Here is a 22463-nt window from a genome sequence, read left to right as displayed (position 1 = left end):
ACCAGCCACAGAGCCATGTATTAATAGAGTGGGTCCATCTGATCCTTACAGGGTCACCACCTGTAACTGGAAAGAGGGAGGAAAAAAAATCACCTGGGCCCCAGATTCCCTCTCTTGCTGTTCCAAGGCCCTAAAATCTCTCTTAATCATCCTTGGGCTACGTACTGCAGCTTTGTCACCTCCCACATACAACAGCAGTAATGGGGAGTAGTCTGATGGCCTTATCAGACCGGGCAGTTTCCTAGCAATATCCTTCACCTGGGAGGCAGCAGAATTCCCTGAGAGTTGGGTCTGCTTGACATATGGGACCTTCTGTTCCCCTCAGCAGAGAGTCTCCTAACAACTATGACTCGCCTTTTCATCCTTGTGGCAGCTGTAGTAATATGGGGTGTGTGTCGTTTCGGTCTCAGCCCTTGCTCTGATGTAGATGAGTCATCCCCCCACATTTTCCTCCAGTCCGTCTTCCATATCATATCCATTGTGCAGAGGCACCTGGGGAGGTGTGGCCAAGAAGGGGGTTCGTTTTCTGCCCCATCGATGGACTTGCCTCCACTCACTACATCTCTTTAAGCCCTTGCCTACATCTTGGTAGGGGGAGGATATCAGATCCCTTTGACCATGGGCTTTTCCCAGTGGCTGATTCTGCTCCTGTATGCTGGAGCTCAGGGGTGTAGTTCCACCAGTTTCTCCCTAGCTCAGACTCCCTGATGCTCCTTAGCCTCTCTACTTCCTCTTGCAGCTCTGCCATCAGGCTGAGGAGATCATCCACCTGCTCACACCTTATGTAACTGTTGCCCCTGCAGCCCTCTGTTTCCAGTGCAAGCTGGTGGCACTCCATGCAGCCAGAGACCTGGATGGCTGAATGCTTTTCTGGGAGCTCAGTCTGGGCTGACGCATCCCTCCTGGCATGTGCAGAGGATGCAGCCACCTGCCGAGTAGGCACCATGGCTGGGCTCCCTTTCAACAACCAAACTCACCTAAACATGGAAACTGTGCCCTCCCTGCACACCCTGCCCTTGCGAACTCCTCTCACAAATTGCTTCAGCCCACTCTTCTGATGAGGCACGCTCCTGTTTGCACGCTCCTAGTCGCAGCGCTCTGGTTGCTGGCATTCTCTGGGGGGCATTTAAATCTCGTGTGGTTGGTTCTCAGATGGCACCCCCCGCATCAGCCACGACTTCTGGGAGTCCAGATCCACCTGCCCAGCTCCCCCTGGGGTTCCTGGGCTTCCCTTCCTCTGGCAATCACCCCTTCGCCTCGATCCAGTGCCCAGCTGCAGCACTTACCCTGTCTGCGGCCAAATGACTCCACTTGAGCATTGCTGCTGGTTTTGCCACGTTTAAACAGGCATGATACACAAGAAGTACACCGGGGAGTGGTTGAAGACTGCACAAGTCAAGAGCAAATCACCATTCCCCCAAGTGTGTCTACAAAGTCTTCATTTGGCCATGCCCAACAGTATCCTCAGAGCCAGCCTCTACTCGCAGGCAGGCTACAAATGTAGTTGGGGACTACTTTTTATAGCAGATGTCGTCGACATTGTACACTGCCACTGTAGGGGAATTTCAGACAGAAATTCACTTCAGAAAGTGGTAAAAAGCTATGGACTGTGGAGTATACCATTACTGTGGCTTTCTTACGCCTTCTCCTAATCAGCTGAAAGAGAGAAATTTTGACTCAATGCTTACTACACCAGCCCATTGTTTCTTTGCAGACTACTAGGGCTTCACTCATTTACACCAGATAATTCATGGCCTTACATTAGGTAGTGCAGCTTAACTCTAAAAAGTGTTTGAATCTTGCCTGCCTTTAGGCTATCCATATTGACTAAACTTCAAAAATTCTAGCACGGTGTTTGTTAGAGGACACATATTACAAAACTGGGTATTTATCCCATGTTTTTCCAGTACAAAATGTAGTAACTTAACCACCGCCTGGGAAGTGCATGGACAATATGAGGATGTGAATACATACAATTAATGTGAAAAAAGGAAATTTCCTCCCTTTGTCAACATCAAAAAGCAATCAAGCCAGTATGAAGTTGGTAATGACCAACAGTCAGCATAGTCAGAGTGGATAAGGTCTGATGTGATCCCAGCAGCTGGAATCCATGAGGCATGAGTCCACTGTGTCCTAACAAATAACATGTGGTAAGACAGCCTAAGAGCACTTTGAAAGGGGAAATGGTCTTTGTGGATACAAAGGCACATGATGTAACTCCATATTCATTTAAAAACTGCCAGGCTATTGAAAATCCAAGCAGTGGGAGCTGAAAGTAGAAAACAAGCTTTTATATCCTTTTATATGCAGAGAAAGCAGTTTTCCACCCAAAGAACACAGTGGAGAAAAATGCCATGATTCCTAATCTGGATTCACACTTTGGACTAAACTCCTTAATGCAAGAGTGAAGAATTTCCTTCATCAGTAACTTGACCCCAACAACAAAAGATCTGTCTGGATCTGGTTTGGGACAAGATTGTCAGCATATCCCACCAGTAGAATCATTCAGTAGTGAAGCTCATCTCATAGTACTTAGGCTGAGAAAAACTATTCTATTGATTAATTAAAGTTTATATCCATGCTGCTTACTAAAGGAGAGGATTTATATGGTGAAACATTTGATGAAGATACAGTGATAGTACTTACTGCGGCTAGAAATTTCCATATGCTTAAAAGCATCTTTTAAAGTATTTAAGACAGCTAACAGAGGTACCTGTTGGGTACCTGTCTCCAGACATCTACATGAAAATCTGTGTCTTCCATTATTTAAAAAACCCATAACTAATGTAGAATATATCTGTTAGTGCTTTTCTGTATCAATGTACTGATCAATGCTATCAACAGTAATAGAAATAATGTGGTATGATCTTCACTGAAATGAAGTTCTTGTGTGCAAAGACAAACAGTAGAAGAATGTACCAAAGTCTCACTACGTAAGTAAACGAGCAGGGTGGCAAACTGATTTAAGTGTGAAACACTGACTATTATAATCAAAGGCAAAACTTCCAGTAACTCCAGAGACAAAAGATTTTACTCATGAACTGCACGACAGATAACATCCATGGACACAAAGACAACCTTTAGGAAGGTTCAGAAATAGAAGGGCTGTAGGTCTCAGACTTTAAATGCAGTCCTTACTCTCATTAAAACCAGTGCTTGTTTAAGACCTCCTTCACCAGTCTGTATACGTATCTCCTCTTAGCTTTTGTTAGAGCTCTGAATATGCCTCAAAGATAAACAGACTGCTAAATTATTAGTTGGTGGTGCATGACAGAATTTTGGGAACAGGACTGTAAATGTCACATGAACAGTAAATATGTTCATATTTTGAAGTTTGGCAATAGGCATCAGTTGCCTTCACTGTAATGAAAATATGCACATAGCTTTTTACTGGGGGCAAGCCTATTTTCATGAAATAATTGTACAGATTTATGTCACCATGAGGGTTAAATGGATTTTCAACTAATACTACACCGTTCTTTGCCCTGACTAGTTGTAGTCTAAACATTCTAGGATTTGTCAGAACACTTTACAGGAATAACACAGAGTTTTGACAGTGCTAGTCTCAGGAAATGAATAATTTCTTTAATAATTAAGCAATGCAGAATTTCTTTAGTAGCATGTGGTATTTCTGAAACACCTTCTAGAAAAGAACTTTATGGAACAGAGTTTCTGTTGATGTTATGGATTGTATACAAGAGAGTCTATTACTTTCCTAAGATGTTGAAAAATACGTCTGTATGAATTCATATGCATAAATACATGAGCATTCAAAAAGCCAAGTGGCTGATTTTTATAAGTATCATGTAGTATTTTTACAAGCATCTATACTATACAAAGCACAAAATCTCAGAATTAAAATTGGACTAAACATTTCTGTATTATTTCATAATTTCAAGTTATTGATTGATGGCTATGAAGTTTGGAAATGTTAAACTTTGCAGTTTGTTAGAGAAGATTACTAATTTTCAGGTAATAGATCAAAAATTCAAAATCTGGAGGAAACAAACCCCAAACAAACAACTGAATAATACACAACTTAAGTTCTCATGCTTATGAAACCAAGACACTCCAGCAGCAGACTACAGGCAGTGCTGTTAAGCAAACTGCCAGCAGACTTTCTTTCCACCATGCTTAATTAGAATTAAGTATCGAAAGACATACATATGCCATGGAAATAGAAGCATTTATATTCACAAATGTAAAAATGTATCAGAATGTCAGTTAAGTACATGAACAAATTAACAGCTTAAGTCTAGCTCAGCTATGCAACCAGTAACTAAAACAACCACTAGCAGCATATGCTGTATTGGTTTTTAGGAGTATGTTCAAGCACACAGAGTACCTAGAACTTTTTTTATCTATAAAAATAAATCTCAACTTTACAGAACTTGCCGAGGAAACAGACGAGACAACCCTAAGGTTACTCTAACTCCTTTACAAGTCAAAGAAACAGCTGGAGTCAACTACTCTATAACTCTCCTGCTGAAAAGCGCAGTGGAGACGGTTTAGTTAATGAAGTTAATCTGACGCTGCCTCGGTAGATCCTACTGATGATAACAGCGCCCAGATCAACCTAAGAAATAACGTTCCGGTAAAAATGGCTGGAGAGGTGGGGAATAAGCTCTGCCTCGCCCAGCCGGGGCGATGAACGCCCGACGAGCTCGGCTTGAAGCGCGGCGACGCCGCCGGGGCTCGGGGCTCCCGCGGTGGGGAGCGGGACAGGGCTCTGCTCGCCGCCACCAGCGCGAACACCGCACGGCTCTGGACCGCGCACAGTCCCGGGGGAAGGAAAAGTTTCCCCGGAGATGCGAGAAGCCCCTCTGCGCCCCCCTGCGCTGGGCTGCTATTGGCCGAGCCGCCTGCCGAACCCGCTAGGCACAAAAGGCGTTGCTAAGTCGATGCTTGTCCGTCCCCTCCCGCCCCCCCCCCCTTCTTTTTCTTTTTATTCCCCCCTCCCCTCCGCTCTTTTTTTTTTTTTTTTTTTCTCCTGTCTGTTTTTCCCCCCCCCCCCCGCTCCTCTCCCCCCTCCACTACTTCTTCGGATGAGAGCACGGGTTCACTCGCGCCGCGCCCGCCGCTCCGCTCCCGCCGCTCCGCTCCCCGCGGGAGGCTGCGCGGATCGGGGGCCGCGGAGCCGTCCCGCACCGGCCATGGCTTAGCGGGCCGGGGCGGGGGGAAACACAAGATGAGTTTCCCCGTGGAGGACAGCGTGGGCAGCCTGTGCCACAAGGCGCTGCAGATCATCTCAGAGCTGTGCCTGGGCGGGCAGGTGGAGAGGGAGAAGTGCGCGGGCATCTTTCCCCTGGAGACCGCTCGCCAAGGCATCGGCGGCACAGGTACCGGTACCGGCGTGGGCGGCCGGAGAACGCAACTTTTTCCTTTGCCTGCAGAGGGGGCGGAGGGGAGGAAGGCGGGGGGGGCAATCACAGAGCTCGCTTTCAAATTGTCTTTCCCCTCGGGAAGCAACGAGGGAAGCATCGGGACCGCCGGCTGCCCCCCCCCCACGCACCTGGGATGGGGACCAGCGCCCGGGGGGCGACTGGGGAAGCGTGGGGCGGTGGGTGGGGGTGCAAGGAGCTAGGAGAGGCGCCGAGGGGAGAGGAATCGCCGCCGATCGGCAAGCCCCGCCGCCGGAGATGCCCTTTTGCCCCGCAGCTCGCTCCTTCGCTCCGCCGCAGCTCCGCTCCAGCAAGGTTTTCCCCGCGGCGGGAGTTTCACTGGGATCCAGGCTGTTGCATGCGTGCGGGGGGAGCGGGAGGGAGGGCGGTGTTGGCTGCTCTTGTCACGGGTGGGCAGCGTTTCTGTGCCCCGTCGCCCTTCTCTCTTGTCCCCAGCCGTCCGTTCGCTGTTCGGCGTCGGGGGAGCCGCCAGGGCTCGGGGGGCAGCCCGGGCTTCTTTGGGAGCAGCTCGGCAAAGCGGGGCTCGGAGCATCCGTGCCGTCAAACTTGGCAGAGCCCCCGCCGCTTTCTGAGAGGAGGTTGAGATGTTTTACATCCTCTCCGTTAGTCGCTCAGGGCGGCGGGAGAGGGTTCTGACGGCCGGTGGGAACCTGTGTAGTCGGCAGCCGTCCCTGGTCAGATCCAGGACACGTCCAGGACAGTTTGTGGGGGAGGGAGGAAAGAATTAGGGTCAATAGTTATATGAAATATTTAAATTTTCAGGCCAGAAAAAATTGTCGAGGTTAAAGCCAAGATTTTGACTCGTGATATCTGGTCACTGATTTCTGGATTGACAGGATCTTTCGGGATGGGCTCTGCGCTGTTGCGTTGCTCTGTGCAGTGCTCTCTGGACCCCTTCCTTTCCATGGTACTTATTTATAGGACGGCGCTTGAAAATTGGTCCAAGTTCTGTGCTTCATTTCTGCCAGTAGGGATTGGTAACCTATTCTGCCTGTCCGTAAGCGCAAATGGACAGCTTACATTACAGCCAAAAAATAACAAGCGTACAGTACAAATTAAATAAATTGACAACAAGTCATGAAAAGCAGCAGGTTCTCAGCATGTGCCCCAGCTGTGCTGTTGCTGCACCGCAGCTGTTACTTTTTCCCTCTTTTCCAATGCCCACAGATTTTACTACAAATTCTGGAGTATTTGTATTATCTCATTAGAAAAACCTGTTGTCTGAAAGAGAACCCATTCATCTTTCAGACCTCAGTACCTGCACACTTTTCCAAGGGTTTTGCGCTGAATTTCCAGCGAGTGTAGTCGGGCATCTCAGTGCATCCTGGCCCGGTGGGGTTTGGTTTGTCACGGGCACCCCTTCCCCAGCTGGCTCCACCACCACGGGAGAGGGGTGCAGAGGTCGCGGGGGTGTAGCGTGCTTCCACCAGCGCAGATTGTGGCTCTGTTATCCTTTGTAATGCAAACTACCAAGTATATTCCAGTCATGCACTGTGTTAGTTGTCTTGGTTCAAATTGTAGAAGGTTGCATGAAAATAAAATGACCATATGGAAAATTTGGCTCTGAAAAGATTAGTTTCTCAGTCTGATTTTTTAAAGACTACTGCCCAGGCAGTCAGTATTAGGTGTCATATAAAAACAAAGTGGATATACAAACAGGTGGGATGTGGAGGGTACAGAAATGTCCCATGAGGTAAAACAAGGTTTGCTGTTTAGGAAATTTGATCCTTCCACATTTGCCTTGATACTGCATTGTGCACAGTGACAGGAGCTGCTTCTTAGACATTTCTTCGAAGTCAATTATCTTGTTTTTTTCATTTGTAAACCCTAACTAACTTGCAACTGTTGGATTAGAAAAAAGCTGATAATAACAGACCAAGGGCTTGAGCCACTGGGTCCCACATCTCAGGTGAGTTCCTAAATCTCAGTTTTTCCTCCTTGAAAGGAAATGATTATTAGATGGTGGGTGCCAAATTTATTGGCATGTACTTTACTTTAAGCATTGTCTCATTAATAACAGTGCTAAAGAGCATATATTAATACTTTATGTCTTCATAGGAGGGATAGACGCACTGTCATTGTTGATAATTGATGATATTTTTATATAGACAAGATATAAATGTCACATGAATTTCATGAGCTGAAAGATTGTAAATACAATTTAGGCTGAGAGAATTGTGGTCATTGAAAGGTGAACCATGCCATATCTCCTCTGCTCTTTAAATGCATATAGAGTTCCTTATAATCTCTATACATAAAGTTTATGCTGTCCACAATGTTGAATGTCTGCAGTTCCTGTTCATTAAAAGCAGAAACAGAGTGTTCCCTGTCATTATTCTGAGAATGAAGCCATAAAATATTTGTGTTTTTCTGATGTATCTGTGCCTCATTCATAGGATGGTAGCATTTGGTATGAGGCCATATCATGTAGCCGTATCCTTCTCTCTCTGTGTGAATTCTGCACAGTTCCGGTGTTACGCATCTGTAAGTGTAGGGTAGAGAGGAGGAATGGCTAATTTAACCCTATCAGTTTTGCTCTGTCTCCCAACTGATGATGTGGGAACACTTTCCTGGTCTATGCCCACACTGGGTGATATGCATCATGGAATCAGTTCAGTTATTTCCTCCCTGGGGCTCCAGCTATAGCAGTGTGTTGGGAATTAGTTCTTGCAACAAGCACTGAAGTGTGTGGAGAAGAAACTACTATAGTAAAAGTAAGAAGATAACTTGAGTTGTGAGGAGGACTTCTGGAAGGAGGAGATAAAAGACCAAGAGAAGGTTATTACAGAGTAATGGTTTACTACTGTATGTTGTAATAGAATGACAGCTAAATTTTCAGTGAAAATCTGGAAAGCAAATAGTCCAGAAGATGGTAAATAGAGGAGATAAAAGAAAAAATAATGAGTTAATATAGGGACAGTATATTCTCTCTTTAAATGGTGGGTTCATCCAGTTTTCATCATATCAAAAAGAAGATACCTATAACTGTCACAAAGGTAGCATAGGTAAAAGTCACTAATGAGATTTCATTGGAGGAGAGAAGTCTAAAAGACTGCAAGAAACATTTTGGAAAGTAAAAGCGTAGATGGTAAAAAGGAGAACAGTTAATTTCTATTTAATGCAAGTGTAAAAACATGTTCTGGTAGTCAAAAACATTTAAAAAGGCAACCAAAAGTGTTGTGATATGGTTATGTTGTTGGGTGTGATGATTGCTTTCTGTTCAGCTAGGCCATCAAAAGCAGCCAAGCTTCTCAAACGAATCCGCTACACCCAATCACAGTCTCAAAGCAAAATGCAAGACCATGTTGACTTTGTGACCCAAGAAGTTACACTGGCGAGAAGAGAGGCTAGGTCCTGATTTTTTTTTGATAGCATAAGTGTCAAGTTATGGAGAAAAAGCAAGACAAACATAATGGAATCAAACACAAAGAAGGGGGAGCCAAAGACAAAGTCAGAACAAAAAGTGGAGAGTATGGCTTTGGGAAGTTGGAGTACAACAAAATGAAACAACAAAGCAGAAAAGAGTGCTATTCAGGTTTGCTGCTAACAACAAAAAATACCCTCCATGTGTTTGATTCATCTTCTCCTCAGAGAATTAAGATTTTGGACATTTTTTTGCAGGCAAACAGGTTTACATTAAAGAAGTGGCTGATTCTTCAATAGTTTTTTCTCTCAGTGACAACACTGCCACCTTAGGACCTTCAATTACTGCTCTCTGCTTGGGTCAAGAAGGGGTAATCATATTTAGTGTAATGGATAATTAATCTATGGAACTCATAGGAAAAAACCTCAGTGAGATAAATCACTTTGTATATTTCTAAGAGCTTTAGACAATTAGTGAAGATACGACATCTGCTGTTATATTTTCTGCCCTGGTAATTACAAGGACTATTAATTCTTTCATCTCAGGGGAATGCTCAAGCAAAAGATTAGGAAGCTGTTTACATTTATGGTACATTTATATAGATACAAAACTATGTGAGCTTTCTTCTAAAGGGTTTTTGGCAAAGTAATGAATTAGATGTGCAACTGTTTGTTGTGTTTGTTTGGTTTTTTTTCTTTTTTTTTTTTTACATCTTTATTTCTAGTCAGTTTAGGCAAAATGAATAAGATGTTTGTCAACTAATAGGAAGAGTTCAGGTGGAAAATAAATGGGAGCTGGATGTGCAGTGTTGCACCTGACTATCTCTAATCCAAGTAAATTATTTTCTAGAAGTGTCCAAAAATCATGTATGCAGCTTGGTTATACATGTATTTTGACTGAGTTTATCTAATTAGTAAAGGACTGATTCATTTATGGCAGTTAAGCATCCCTCCTGATTTTCAGAGGAACCAAGCACATCAAAGTCCCAGCTGGGAACATTTCTGAAGGTTAAGTGAGTTGCATAAAGTGTAATGAGAGGAGGTTCAGCATTCTGCTCTAGGGACACGTTTAAAATTCATTGCACATCCTCTGCAACTGGTGGGCACTTTTTGTCGTCTTCGCTTTTTTGGGGGGGCCTGCTAGTCCTACAGAACTTCACAATCTCATTATAATTTCTCACAGGGAAACCAGTTGCTTTCCTGCCAAGGGAGCATATTTTAGCAATCTAGAGAGTGGCTAGAGAGTCCCAGAGCTCAATATTAATTTCTGTTCTTTTGCTTGTCAGATAATGAATTTTTTTAAATTGACCATGCAAAGAGCATCAGCTTCTACAGGGTTGTTTGTTATTCACCTAAATATTCTGCTTATAATTATTTTATTACTGTAAAAGTGTAGCTACCAAGATTGTAACCCTATCCCCGATTGACAGTTTACTGTAGAAGTATAGAGAGAGCAAGAAAACAATGGAGCAAGAAAACAATGGCCGTTCTGCAACATAGTCTCACTCTTCCATGAAGAGCAGTGTCCTGGGTCCTTCTGCTGTAGCTGGCATGAGTCTCCTGTTGGCTGTCAGCTGCTTCCCTGCCGGCTTTCAGCCTGCTAATGGCAATTGATGGTTTGCATTTAGTCACACGCACAGTATAAGCTGTAGGTATGCTTACATTGCCTGGATACATCTTGGGGGGGAGAGAACTAAGTTACTCAGTAGTGTGCTTGTGAATTCTTCTCAAATGAACCAAAGCAAGCATGAAGTGGACCAGAAATGTCTTTAAGTGATGTGAAGACTAGTGTGTAGGACTGACATACAAGAAAGAAACATTTTTTTTTTCATGAGAAAGTAACTGTTGTGTGAAACTGAACTACTGAGCATTCTTTTACAGTGAAGTGTGATAAAAATGAATAGTAAACATTTGAACTTGAAACATACCGATCAAATTATTTACGATACAGCTCACCTCCTGATCAGAACGAAGTTATTACCAGAGAGAAATATGTTTTGTGGGGAGAAGAGTGCAGGGTTACTGAAAAATATGCTTTACAAAATCAGAGTTAACAAGCTATGAAAACAAGAAATGCATGTAATTCAGCAGTGTAAAGGCAGAACATAACAACAAGACCAGATTTATTTACATTAAATGTGAAGGCAGTCACAACAATGCAGAAGTGTTCAGCATACGGGCAGCAGTGATACACAGTAGAAATGAGTTCTGTGAAAGAATCTTCCTCCATAAGTGTTTTGCAAAGAAATAAAGCTGAAAAATACAGAAATGTTTATAACAGCTGAAGGACAAATCTTTATTGATGAAGAGACAGTGTTTTGCTGGGTCTCATCATATGTGTGAGATTTTCTTTATATAATGCTGGGTAAGAATAAACATAACTATGACAAGTCTAAAAGGACAATTCAGCTGTATGAAATGTGTTACAGCTATGGTACAGCTTATGATTAATGACAGTCCAGTGAGCTTATGATGTCCTTTCACTCCATTCTCTTGTCTGAAAGAGGAAAATGTGGGTTTCTTGCAGGTGCTAATAGAGACATCCTAGCAAATGTGAGAGCAGCATGGCACCAACTCCATAGCTGGATTTTTGTTAATGGAAGTCAAGAGGGACAGGTGTGGATTGAGCAGAGATGGGAGTTACCTCCTACAGAAATTAAGTGAGAGTTAACAAGGTAGGGAAGTAGGTAGGCCAGAAAAAGCCTTGGAAGTGGAGACAAATAATTTACATTTGGTGTCTTAGAGAGGAGTGGCCGTTGCTCAGCGCAACATCATTTGCTTCCTACACTTCAGGCAAAATAGGATGACCCAGTCAGGCAAAAGTGAGACCCATCTTCTCTAATTGCATACACAACAGAAATCATGTATTGAAACTCATGAATACACATCTCTTGTAGCAATTCCTTCTGATTCCTGGAAAACAGAAGTAATGTGGGCTAGGAGAAGGCCTACTTTTCGAAAATACCCTGTACCTGCTGTACATCATGTGATCTTAATCCCATGCATGGAGTCTGAAATAACAAAAGAGGGTGTTCAACTTGTGGTTGGACAGACATGAGATGCATTAATAAATAACTTAGATAAAATTATTTTGATGAAGAGATTAATAATTTTATGTGCTGTAGAGATGTAGCAAATCACAGTGATACCTGACTCAATTTTATTCCCTTATTGTCAAGAAACATGTTACCATAGAGCTCTGTTAGCATTAAGAAGTGATATACCAGCCAGTAGATAGTGATGGCTGATTTGAACAAATTCACACATCAAACTGAATTAACAGCCTAGGAGGGAACACATTCACAGTAGGACTAGAATCAAAAGATTTGAGGAAGATCTTCAAAGTATGTTTCTCCATGAGAACAGCACAGAAGATTACACAGAGACTTTTAAGTGAAAGGCTATATTTGCATTTTGAAACTTAAGTCAGGTGTTTTGGCGAGTTCAGATCATGAGAGAGAAAATGCAAGACTCTGCAACCTGACTCTTTCTGAGGCACGTTAAAGCATTATACTCCATCTGTAGGAATTTGGATGAAACAGCTAATTGTGAAACATCTGCTAATGCCAAGTAGAAATGAACACCAGCAACTTTTGACGTTCTTCCGATTTCCCCAAGGAAAGATGAACAGCAAAAATGATGGGTTGGGCCAACTAGTTCATATACATGGGGATGAAAGACTCAGATCTTTTATAATTGATAAAGCTCCTGCTTTCCTCCAAACTCTAGAAAATCCGAGACATATTAATTTATCTGACTGAGCTGATTCTGGATATTCCAGACACCACAGTTGCCTTCAGAATGGTCCCTATGGAAAAGATGGAGTTGCTTACGGCTACTGAACAAGCAAAAAAATTAATATTTGAAGAAAAATAGTTTTGAAAAGAAGTTACAGAGGCATTGTACTTTAAATATTTATGAGAAGCAGGATCAGATACAGACCAAGAGGTGAGAGACCAAAGAGAACACAACCTCCTTTTTTTTTTGACACATTCCTTTCCCTGTGTTCCTTAGCTGACAAGAGTACATTCTCTATAGTGTGGCCCACATCAGATACTTGCCTGCCCCTTATACACATAGGCAGCTACATCACAGCACTGTCTGGTCTCTCTCCTCATTAAAGGTCATGGGTTTATAGAGTATGTTTTTCCAAAGTTAACCATCAAGAGTCACATATGCTTTCAGGGCACTGATTAAAATGTAAATGAACTTAATTTTGTTTGGAAGTGAAAGTCTGCCAATGTGCATGTTTGAGAATACACTTATGTGCAGAATTTTTCTAAGGCAAGTTTCAAACAACAAATTGTTGGAAGCCATAGTACAGAAGCCATTGCTTAAAACATTCCCAGGCATCCAGAAAAAGCGATTGGGACATTTATGAAGTGCTCGCCTAACATGAAAGACTGTCTGTCAAGGACCCTCTTATGGTGGAAATGTTTCTGAGGATGTTTATAAAAAAATCAGAAGTTTTAGAGGTTCTACTTCTAAAAACTTAAGCGATCTTTGAATTTGCCACCAGTACTACATTTTTAAATAATACTTACATACATGAGGTGTAATCTTGGTCTGATGACACATCCATCCTCCAGTAACCATTTTCCTTCCCAGACAGATTTCCTTGGCAAGGAGGAAAGGAAACTCCTAGTCTGCAGAATTGTCTGATAATGTTTTGTCTTCTTAAGCCAAACTTCCTACTAAAAGATATTATAAGAGGCATACCCAGTCTAAGACACAAAGGGAATGGAAAGCTCAATTTGCCTGATCTTCTACAGATGATTTCAGTTGTCACATAACCGCAAATCTCTAATAACTGCTCGATTGACTAGACTATCACAAGTGAGGAAATGAAACAACATACTTTTGATCTCAATTTATATGGCATATTGATTGCTTTCTAGCAATCATGGCAGTAAATGCAATTTTTTTAGCCAAGTATTTTTTATCAGACTTCTAGCAATTAAAAGATTTTATGATTCTGTTTAAGTATTTGTTGTATTATGAAGCACAGTATGTGTGGTTGTTTATTAGTAAAACAGCAAAAATGGAGACTGTGATTTATACAACTGCTTGTAGAATTGAGTCCTACCACTTTTTCCCCGATTTGGAGACTTCACTTGTTTAATGTGATTTTATTAAGGCTACAGAACATACATTTTCTGTAAAGATTTTGTGACTGACATAGAATTTATAAGAGTTTAATGGAAGTATAGAAAAAAGCGTAGAGAATGTTGAAGTACAGGAGTAGGTGTTGAGAAGAGACATCAAGTTATTTGAAGGCTTGAAAAATGTCTTGCAGTGAAAAACTTAAAATAGAGTTGGCTGCAAATGCTTTGATGAAATGTTCTCCAGCTGATAATATCTATTCATCAAATTGAAACTCTGCTGGAAGGGATCAATTTTCATGTTTCTGGTTTCAAAATGTTTCCAACAGTTTCAAATTTGATATAACATCCTGTTTCAACATTTTCTAAATGAAAAAAAAATAATTTTCAGTTCTAAAAGCCTTCCTCTCAAAACATAACCTAATTATGTGAAACATCACTAAAATGAGCTGGAAATATTGCAAATTACCCAAAATTTAATTGCTTTTTGTTTTCTGTTTATTTCTGATACATCATCAACATTTTCAAGGGTTCTACTTTTTGTCAGGCTTTGAGACTTGAGAATTATTTTTTCCTGCTTCATTGCTAATTTGGCTGGCTCAGTTTACCAAGAAAGTTCTTTCATGGGGGCAACTGTAGCATTCATGTATTAATGACTATTCTCTAGCACTGAGGCCAACTTGTATGTAGCAGCCTCTCTCCATGCTATTAAAGCTTGTAATCTGCTGAAACAGAAGAGCCACATCCAGACAGTCTATTAAGAATGATCACTGCCCTGCTCTAATTCCTGATCCGTGCACAGGAATTGGCTAGGAAGGTATGAACTGGTCCAGTTTAAAGCCATTCCAAGGACTGTTACAGACAATTTAGCTTCAAATCCTGGGTTTGTTTTCTGGCAGTGTTTGTTTATTTGTATTCTGTACAGGCGTGTCTTATGAAGCGTATCATATCTTTTAATCTCTCAGAAAAAGACACGAAAGAAGCAATGACTGTAAATTAGAACTACAAAAATACAAATGAGAAATACAAACTTGCAACAAAATGATTAATCATTGAAACAAGCTGTAAACTCAGCATCTCTTAATGTCTTCTGTTGTTGTCAAGATTGGACAGGCTGCTGCGGAACATGCACAAGCCAAGTAAAAACTACGGGGTTTAGGGAGGATATCAGGGTAAACAGAAGATTAAACCAAATAGCCAAGTAATCTCTACTGGGGATAAATTATCTACAAAAAACATATGTGAAAGTATCTTTTGCTTCTTGTCTTGCAGTAGTATTAAATATATTTATGCATCCATTCATTTTATAGAAACATCTTAAGTCAGAATTTACGGTATGAATTTCTCATTCAGCTGACCTATATTCCAAGGGCTACGTTTTGTTATTAAACTACAGGCAAAAAAGGACACCTTTCTCAGGCCTGTCAGGATGTGGTCAAGGAGGGATACTGCTGTTCAAGGCAGGACAGCCAAACTCTAAATCAAGAAGCACATCCTTTGCCAGTTCCCCCATGACACTGGCCAGGATGTATCTATCACAAGTAAGGTTGAACTACACCTTTCAAATCTCCAGACTGCAATCATTTTCTGTTTGCTTTTGCTGTTCTCTCACATTTTCGTGTTGAAAGGGCTTTAGGCTCAGTTAATAAGATATGTATCTGGATATTATATATTAATAAAGAAAATATTGCCAAATTTCATACTGGAATCTTCATCTCCTAAAGGGACCTGTGAGCTACATATTGTTTCATGGAGCTAATACATACATGGAGGACTAATCATCTTTCTGTGATCTCCTGGAAAAAATATGCTTGGACTCTTGTTGCACTTTTACACTTGTTCAGTTTAGTAGTCCTGTAGCCTTGAGCTACAGATACAAAATATTAGCTGTTAAACTGTCAAAACCTGTAACAAGCAGCAGCAGCCATCGCTTGAGGGACATTCAAACAAGGTTTATTGGATACTTTTAAAGCACACAAAGGGCTCTTTTCAAAAGGAAAGGGATTATTTTAGTTATATTTTAGAATGTTACATGATACTGGAAAAATCAAACTGAAACATGTCACATAGAATAAAACTTCTCATTAGGGTCTAACTGGCATTTCTAGTCATCCACCATCTTCTGAAATACAAGTCTGTTCACAGAATTTCATTGGTGTGAAATCTGTTCTTCTAACTTTGGCAGTGCTATTGGATATGATACCTGATCGTGGCAGAAGAAGTCAAATACGGGCAGCAGGGGTAGCTGAGTGTACAGTGTGGTCTCTGTTCAACTCAGGGCATTGTATAGTGTACTCTGAAGCCAGCTGCATTTTTAGAGCAGAATTTTAGATAACAGTGTACGTGTGCTGTCTTGATCTAACAGAGTCTTGTTCCACTGCTCAGGATTTAACGCTACAAATTTCTTGTTATTGCAGACTATATCCTATCTCTATTTATGCCACTTAAATGTTAAACATGTTTCTGAAGCAGTTAGCACGCAGAGTTGAAATTTGGCTAGTCCTGAAGAAATTTGTGTATCAACCTGGTGGTTGAGAACTGGTCTCTCTTCACGTGTACTTATAGAAAATGTTGACTTGTTGTGGTTTAACTTTCTCAGCAAGATGTGTTGATGAGCAGACACCCTTTTGACAGCAATGACGGGGTGTATTTGGGACCATTTGGGAAGTCTCTTACATCCTAAGAAGTCTGACTGGGTGCGTGACTTGTGGTACAGATAGTGGCCCCTGGCCTGAACAACAGCTAATGGAGTGTTTGTGAAATAAATAATAGAGAATGATAACATGTTAAAGGTACAGGCTTAGATATCAAAAGGGGCACAAAATCCCCACTAAATAGGACTTTAAAGCTATATACAAGGTAATAATCAAAATAATTCTTTCTCCTTACCTGTGTCACTTTTTTCTTTTCTCTCCATGTTTGTCTGTCATGATGATCTTTGTTTCTAATTCCTTGCAGACATCTCAGTTAGTCTGTTAGCAGTAGTCGTCAGCTTCTGCGGGCTTGCCTTGCTGGTGGTCTCGCTTTTTGTCTTTTGGAAGTTGTGTTGGCCCTGTTGGAGGAGCAAACCTCTCACCTCCAATGCCAGTAATGTCCCACAGAGCAACTCCAGTGCTCCTACAGAGGTTTTTGAGACCAGTGAGAAAAAGGAAGTTAAAGAAAATGGGAAACCTACAACTAAGGTACTTGAAGCTGCGTTGAAAATTAGCCACACTTCACCTGATATACCAGCAGAGGTCCAGAATGCACTGAAAGAGCATCTGATCAAACATGCACGTATGCAGAGACAGATCACTGAGCCCACATCATCATCAAGGTAAGTCAGGGGAACTTGTGTTTATGGCACATTTCCTGGGAACACGTAGAGCCAGAACACGCTGCTGAAAATTTCCAGGATCCTGGATTATTCACTGACTGCTTAGAAGTTATGAGTGAAACAGCAGTCATGTGAAGGCAAAGCCTCAATGTCCTTCAAACAGAATATTCTGAAACATACAGTGTGCCTTCAGTTACGTTGCCTTCTACTGCTTTATAAACTCGTATGTTGGTACTTTAAGCATTTCCATTTCAGGATTTGTGTCCAGAAAAATCTACCTCAGTGCTATTTTTTTAAGAACTGCAAGTCTGGCTTGTCACAGAGATATTTTAATAGATACAGCAACTGCTTTTGTGGATGATAATTTCCCTCTCCTCTAAAAAAATTACAGATCTGTTGTTGATGGCACGTTTCTTTAAGAAATGGTTTGCCACTTACAGAGAAATTAAAATCCACTCTAACAATGTAGATCCTTATGGACTGATCTTAAAGCAGTACAGAATTCATATACATTCTTAAATAAATGGCAAGCGTGTAGTATTGCTGAAGTGATTTCTTTAGTATTAAAGTGGATGGCACAAACTTTTATTCTGTCTTGGGTACTGCTTTATATTGAAAAGTAGTGAAGATGCGTGCAGTGACCTGTGGTTTCGAACGAGTTTTTCTTCAAGGAGGGTCAGCAAATTTAGTTTATGGAAAACAAACAGTGAACTTCAAAGATCACTTTCTAGATCAGGAAGAAAAAAAAAAGGGGGGGGGAGTTTATATAAACTGGGAGAAATAAGGCTACAGGAGACACTGAAAGTATTGCATAATGCCATAAGCAAGAAAACAAATACTTCATAGGAAGTAGCTTTTCCTCAATAAAACATTTGCTATCAAGCACAGGCTACCAAAGCAAAAAAAGAAAAAAGCTCACAATAATCATTGGAGGCACAAGACTGGAGAAGACACATGCTTTACGTTTACATACATACAGCACATACATACAGCACATACTTTGCTGGAGTTCTGGGAGTCCCTAAGAAAGCATTTTGCCTGCTCAGTGTGCTTATTGCAGTGATGAGTGCTGAAGTGCTTTTTCCAGCTATTCCAACAGCATGGAACAGCCAGCAGGCAACCACAGGAAGCTCCTATAAGCGACAGCACTCCAGCCAGGGGAGATCTAACTGACTTTGGCAGCTGAACCATCTCCTGAATGATGAGACAGTACAGCTGGCTTGAAGCCATATTGCCCTGGCTGTGCCTGGCTCCAGCTACTGTATCCATCTGCTAAGAGAGAGGGCATTCTGAGGAATGTTTCCAAAATACTGGGACAACTTTTAAGTTGTAACTGCTCTGTTGAACACAGAGAGACCGAAATTAATGCATCTCAGCATGCAAGGATGTTACACAACTCACTGTTGCCTAATAGGATATTAATTGGGAGAGATTTTTTCAGGTAAATTACTTACAAGTGAATCTGTAGGTAGTCGGGCTGTCTGACTTTCTGAACAGACAGAAGAAATAGCTGGCTGGCAAATGAACTTGAATACTCCCTGTGGTACTATAGGGGAAGAAAGAGGTTCCAGGGACATGATCCAGAGTTACTTCAGGCTGTGAAAGTATTCCCACAGACCTCTGGAGTGATTTGGACTGGATCTAAATACATATAAAATATCCATGAAGCCAAAGACAGTCTTGCAAAATAAAAACCTACCATCAGTCCTACTCTTTCTGCATATCTTGGTAACTTTGTACGGGAGTTTTATGTTTTATAGTCTGTAGATTATCAGGGTTAAATCTCTCCTGAGAGGGACAGTTCCTTTGCATTAAGTAACCCTGAATATCCCACCTTGACCAATTAATAGCAGAGTGTTTGGAGACATCAGCTTCCTTTATAGTTTGCTGAAAAAATCTGCACTGTTGCTACAAAACATGTTTAGAATGAGGCGTCTTAAAAATTATCCAGAAATGTTTTTCTGTGTTTCTGAATGCATTTTTCCTATACCCTGCCTGCGTTAAGGGAATATTAACCCTCTGACAGACCATAATAATTATAACTGCCAAGAATATCATGTATGAGATGAAGGCTGGACATTTAGACCAGCTTTCTGAATAGCTCCTCCCTTGTATCACAGCATCTTGGATCACAAAGCCACTAAAACCTGACTCTGGTGGCCTTCATTGTGGACTTGTAAATAAAGAGTAGTCTTTAGCAGATACAGAACTAAAATAACTTTCTCTTACACCGTCATCAGCACTGCTTAGTTGTACTGAGAAGTCCTGAGTGATCCAGATGCACCATCTCCTAAGTGTGTTCCATTGACAAAGGATCTAAGAGAAATGTTTGCTGTCTGGATTGTCTCTTCTAAACTGATCTCACCTGAGGTGGAGCAAAGGAAAGGCTTGTAACCAGTTCTGTGATAGGTTCATGCAGTCATCAGCTCTTAATAAAAGAAATGCAATGATATTAAGTCACTGTAATTGAAGCATAAGAATTTTAAGAAGGCATTCATAACAATAATTAATTGTGTCTTATCACTTTTAATAGACTGTATAGTTAACATACAGATAATTTAGTGTAGGGAAATGATACATTTCTGCTTAATTATAACTATATAATTTTAATAGTTCCCAATAATATGAAAAGACCTGAAGACCTGCTTTAAAAAAAAAAAACAAAACACTTTACTTCCTGATCTTAATTAACCAGTAAAATAGGATAGAAAAAGTCCTGTGTCACTGGTGTTCATTTACATTTTTGCTGTTTCTGAGAACCACTCTTCCCAGTACTTTGTGAAAGCGTTCTGTAATATAATTTATTGCTTCTATGATATTCCTTTCTTCAAATGTATTTTCAAAGGACATGCTTCTTGCTCTTTAGCATTAGGTGGGAGAGGAGCTCGCCATTCAGCTCTGTAAAGAGAAAGTCAGTTCCCAAGAGGCACAAAGAAAAAAGTGAGATGCTTGGGAACGTTAAGGTTAAAGAAAAACAACAGGTCTGTTGACTTTATTGTCTGCAATGAGGAGAGAGTAATGCTGGTGTCCGTTCCTGAATTTGGTCCAAAAGATTGGTCTAATGTCATCTAGGAAAGCTCGACCAGAGCCACCTCTAACAAATCTCTAGTCATATCATAAATCAACATCCTGTCCTTCTCGTCCGTCTTACGTATGGCAGCCTTACTGAGTTTGAAATCAGATTCATACTATCATTATCAAGCACAATTTTATATTAGATATTTACATGCAAATTTACTGTCTTTCAAAGTGTACTTAGTTCTAAGTCAGGGACGGCATGCCTGTTGTAGGAGCCCTACATGTAAGAGCCAGAAGAGACTGAAGTACCTGGATTTGTACACAGTAGTAGCTTTGCAGTGTTTTCACAACCTGGTTGCCTGACATCCATGTACTTCATTAACACAGTCATTAATTCCTTTGTTATTGCAGAACAAAGGAAGATAAATATGTTGCCATGACAACAATGAAGCATCTTAATAATTAACGGACCAATTAGTTATCTTGGTGAAATACCATGACTCAGAACAGATACTAGAAGCTGTGTAATTAGGTCTTTGGCTTAGTAGAGCAAAAGTGCTCCTGATTCCCATGGGGAACAGCCATACAGCTGCACTGTTTTACTTAGTGACATCTCGCAATGTCTATGTTCACTAGAGGAACTTAAGTGCATGACGTTTGAAAATTTGAAAGAGGGTTGGCCCCTTAGAAATCATAGACTTGGGGTTTTATGTGTTACTTTTACGAGTATTAACCCAGATCCACATAAATGCAAGAGAAGTTGAGGAAAAGATAATTTGTTGTGTACCCATTTTCACTCAATACTACAGCTGTAGATGTGAGGAGCACTCAGGGAGGCTTATCTGCACAGGTTTTGTTAGTACAGTTAGAAGTAGTAGTAGCACAGGTCTTCCTGGACTTCATTGTGAATCAAAGGTGCTAGAGAGCTAGCACCTAATTTGCTGCGTGTCCAACCATTTATTGCCACTCCATTTTGGGTGGAGTTGAGTTCCTTGCCTGTGTTTAACACACCTATGAGGATGGACATCTCAGAGAACAAAGGCACAAGGACTGCCCTGAAACTCCCTGAGGACGACGTGTTACATTTCTGAACTAGTTAGGGCCTTCCTACTCCTCACTCTATTCCAATCTGGACATAACATACTGTGAATCCAGGGAATTTTAATATTTAAGAGAAAAGAAAATCTTTCGACTTGTCTGTGTGTAAAAAAAAGAAAAGTAGAATTTGTAATGAGAGGGGTATATTGTTCATCTAAATTTAAGATCAAAACACCTGGATTTTTTGGATCTAAACTATGAAGTTCTCTCTCCTCTGTTCTTGCGTTACCTCTTCCTGCACCCAGCAGTACTGAAATAGCCAAAAGGGGAAACGTTCTTGTGTATTATTTAATGTCTGCAGATTACCCTCTTGTATCTCTGCTCAGCTGAACTGCAGTAGTTGTGTACTTCGTGCCTTCTGCAACCACTTCACTTACAGCAAAAATACAGATAATATCTATGAAATGAGTCCCGGTAGCTTTCAAATGGACAATTTGCATTTCTGATTTAAGGAAAGAAACACACAGCTGTGACACCTCTTGTTTTCAGAACACAACACCACAGGGAAACCAAGTGATAAGGCAAGGCTGCATGTGGCATTAATAAGTAATTGATTGCAAAAAGCAGAGGAAATTTTGACAATTAAATTGTTTTTTAATGGCAACTAAATATGCTCACAGGAGGAGTAGTGAGCTTTTCCAGTACAGAGTGCTGGGGTAGTAAAGTACCAAGGAAATGTGAGAATGTACAAAAAAAATAAACTGGACAGTGTGGTCATAATATCCACTGCTGATAATTAATTCTATGAAACTCTTTGACCAGTGTTTTTATACTTCTGTATGGCATGGCAGGGGTCTGATTTCATTCTTATTAGAAAGGCATAAATTTCCGTTGATCGTCATGAGTCAAGGTAAGTCTATAAACAGGTGTACTTATGCAACACTGCATTCAGAATTACAAGGATTTAAATCTATTTTTTTCTTGGTAGGAGTATAGGAATCAGTTTTCTAATACACAACACAACTGAGTAGGAGAAGAGAAGGAAAAAAAATCTATCACAGAAAAATGTTGACCAAAACTTTGAAATGTATTGCAGCTGGAAAAGTATGTCCCCAGTAGGATTGGAGAAGGCACCCTGTAGCTCAGTGTAGCAAATACCAAACAGGTGTCTATAAAATGTAGATTAGGCAAAGCACTATGCAGAAAACCCCCAGACGTAGCTCT

At 41.1% G+C, this 22463-nt stretch overlaps 1 protein-coding gene across 1 annotated transcript in view; it reads left to right on the top strand.

Moving 5' to 3' along the window:
- Positions 1 to 5057: 5057 nt before the first annotated feature.
- The window catches only part of SYT10 (synaptotagmin 10), a 34890-nt gene continuing 17484 nt past the window's right edge, over positions 5058 to 22463 (top strand). Inside the window, exons 1-2 of the mRNA XM_009557595.2 lie at positions 5058 to 5339; positions 16826 to 17183. Of these exons, the coding sequence (XP_009555890.2) occupies positions 5189 to 5339; positions 16826 to 17183 (509 nt within the window). The 5' untranslated portion in view covers positions 5058 to 5188. The remainder of the gene's footprint in view (positions 5340 to 16825; positions 17184 to 22463) is intronic.

The sequence above is a fragment of the Cuculus canorus genome, chromosome 1 (assembly GCF_017976375.1).
Source record: "Cuculus canorus isolate bCucCan1 chromosome 1, bCucCan1.pri, whole genome shotgun sequence".
NCBI lineage: Eukaryota > Metazoa > Chordata > Aves > Cuculiformes > Cuculidae > Cuculus > Cuculus canorus.
The sequence above is the reverse complement of the archived record's forward strand: the minus strand, read 5'-3'. Positions and strand labels throughout refer to the sequence as shown.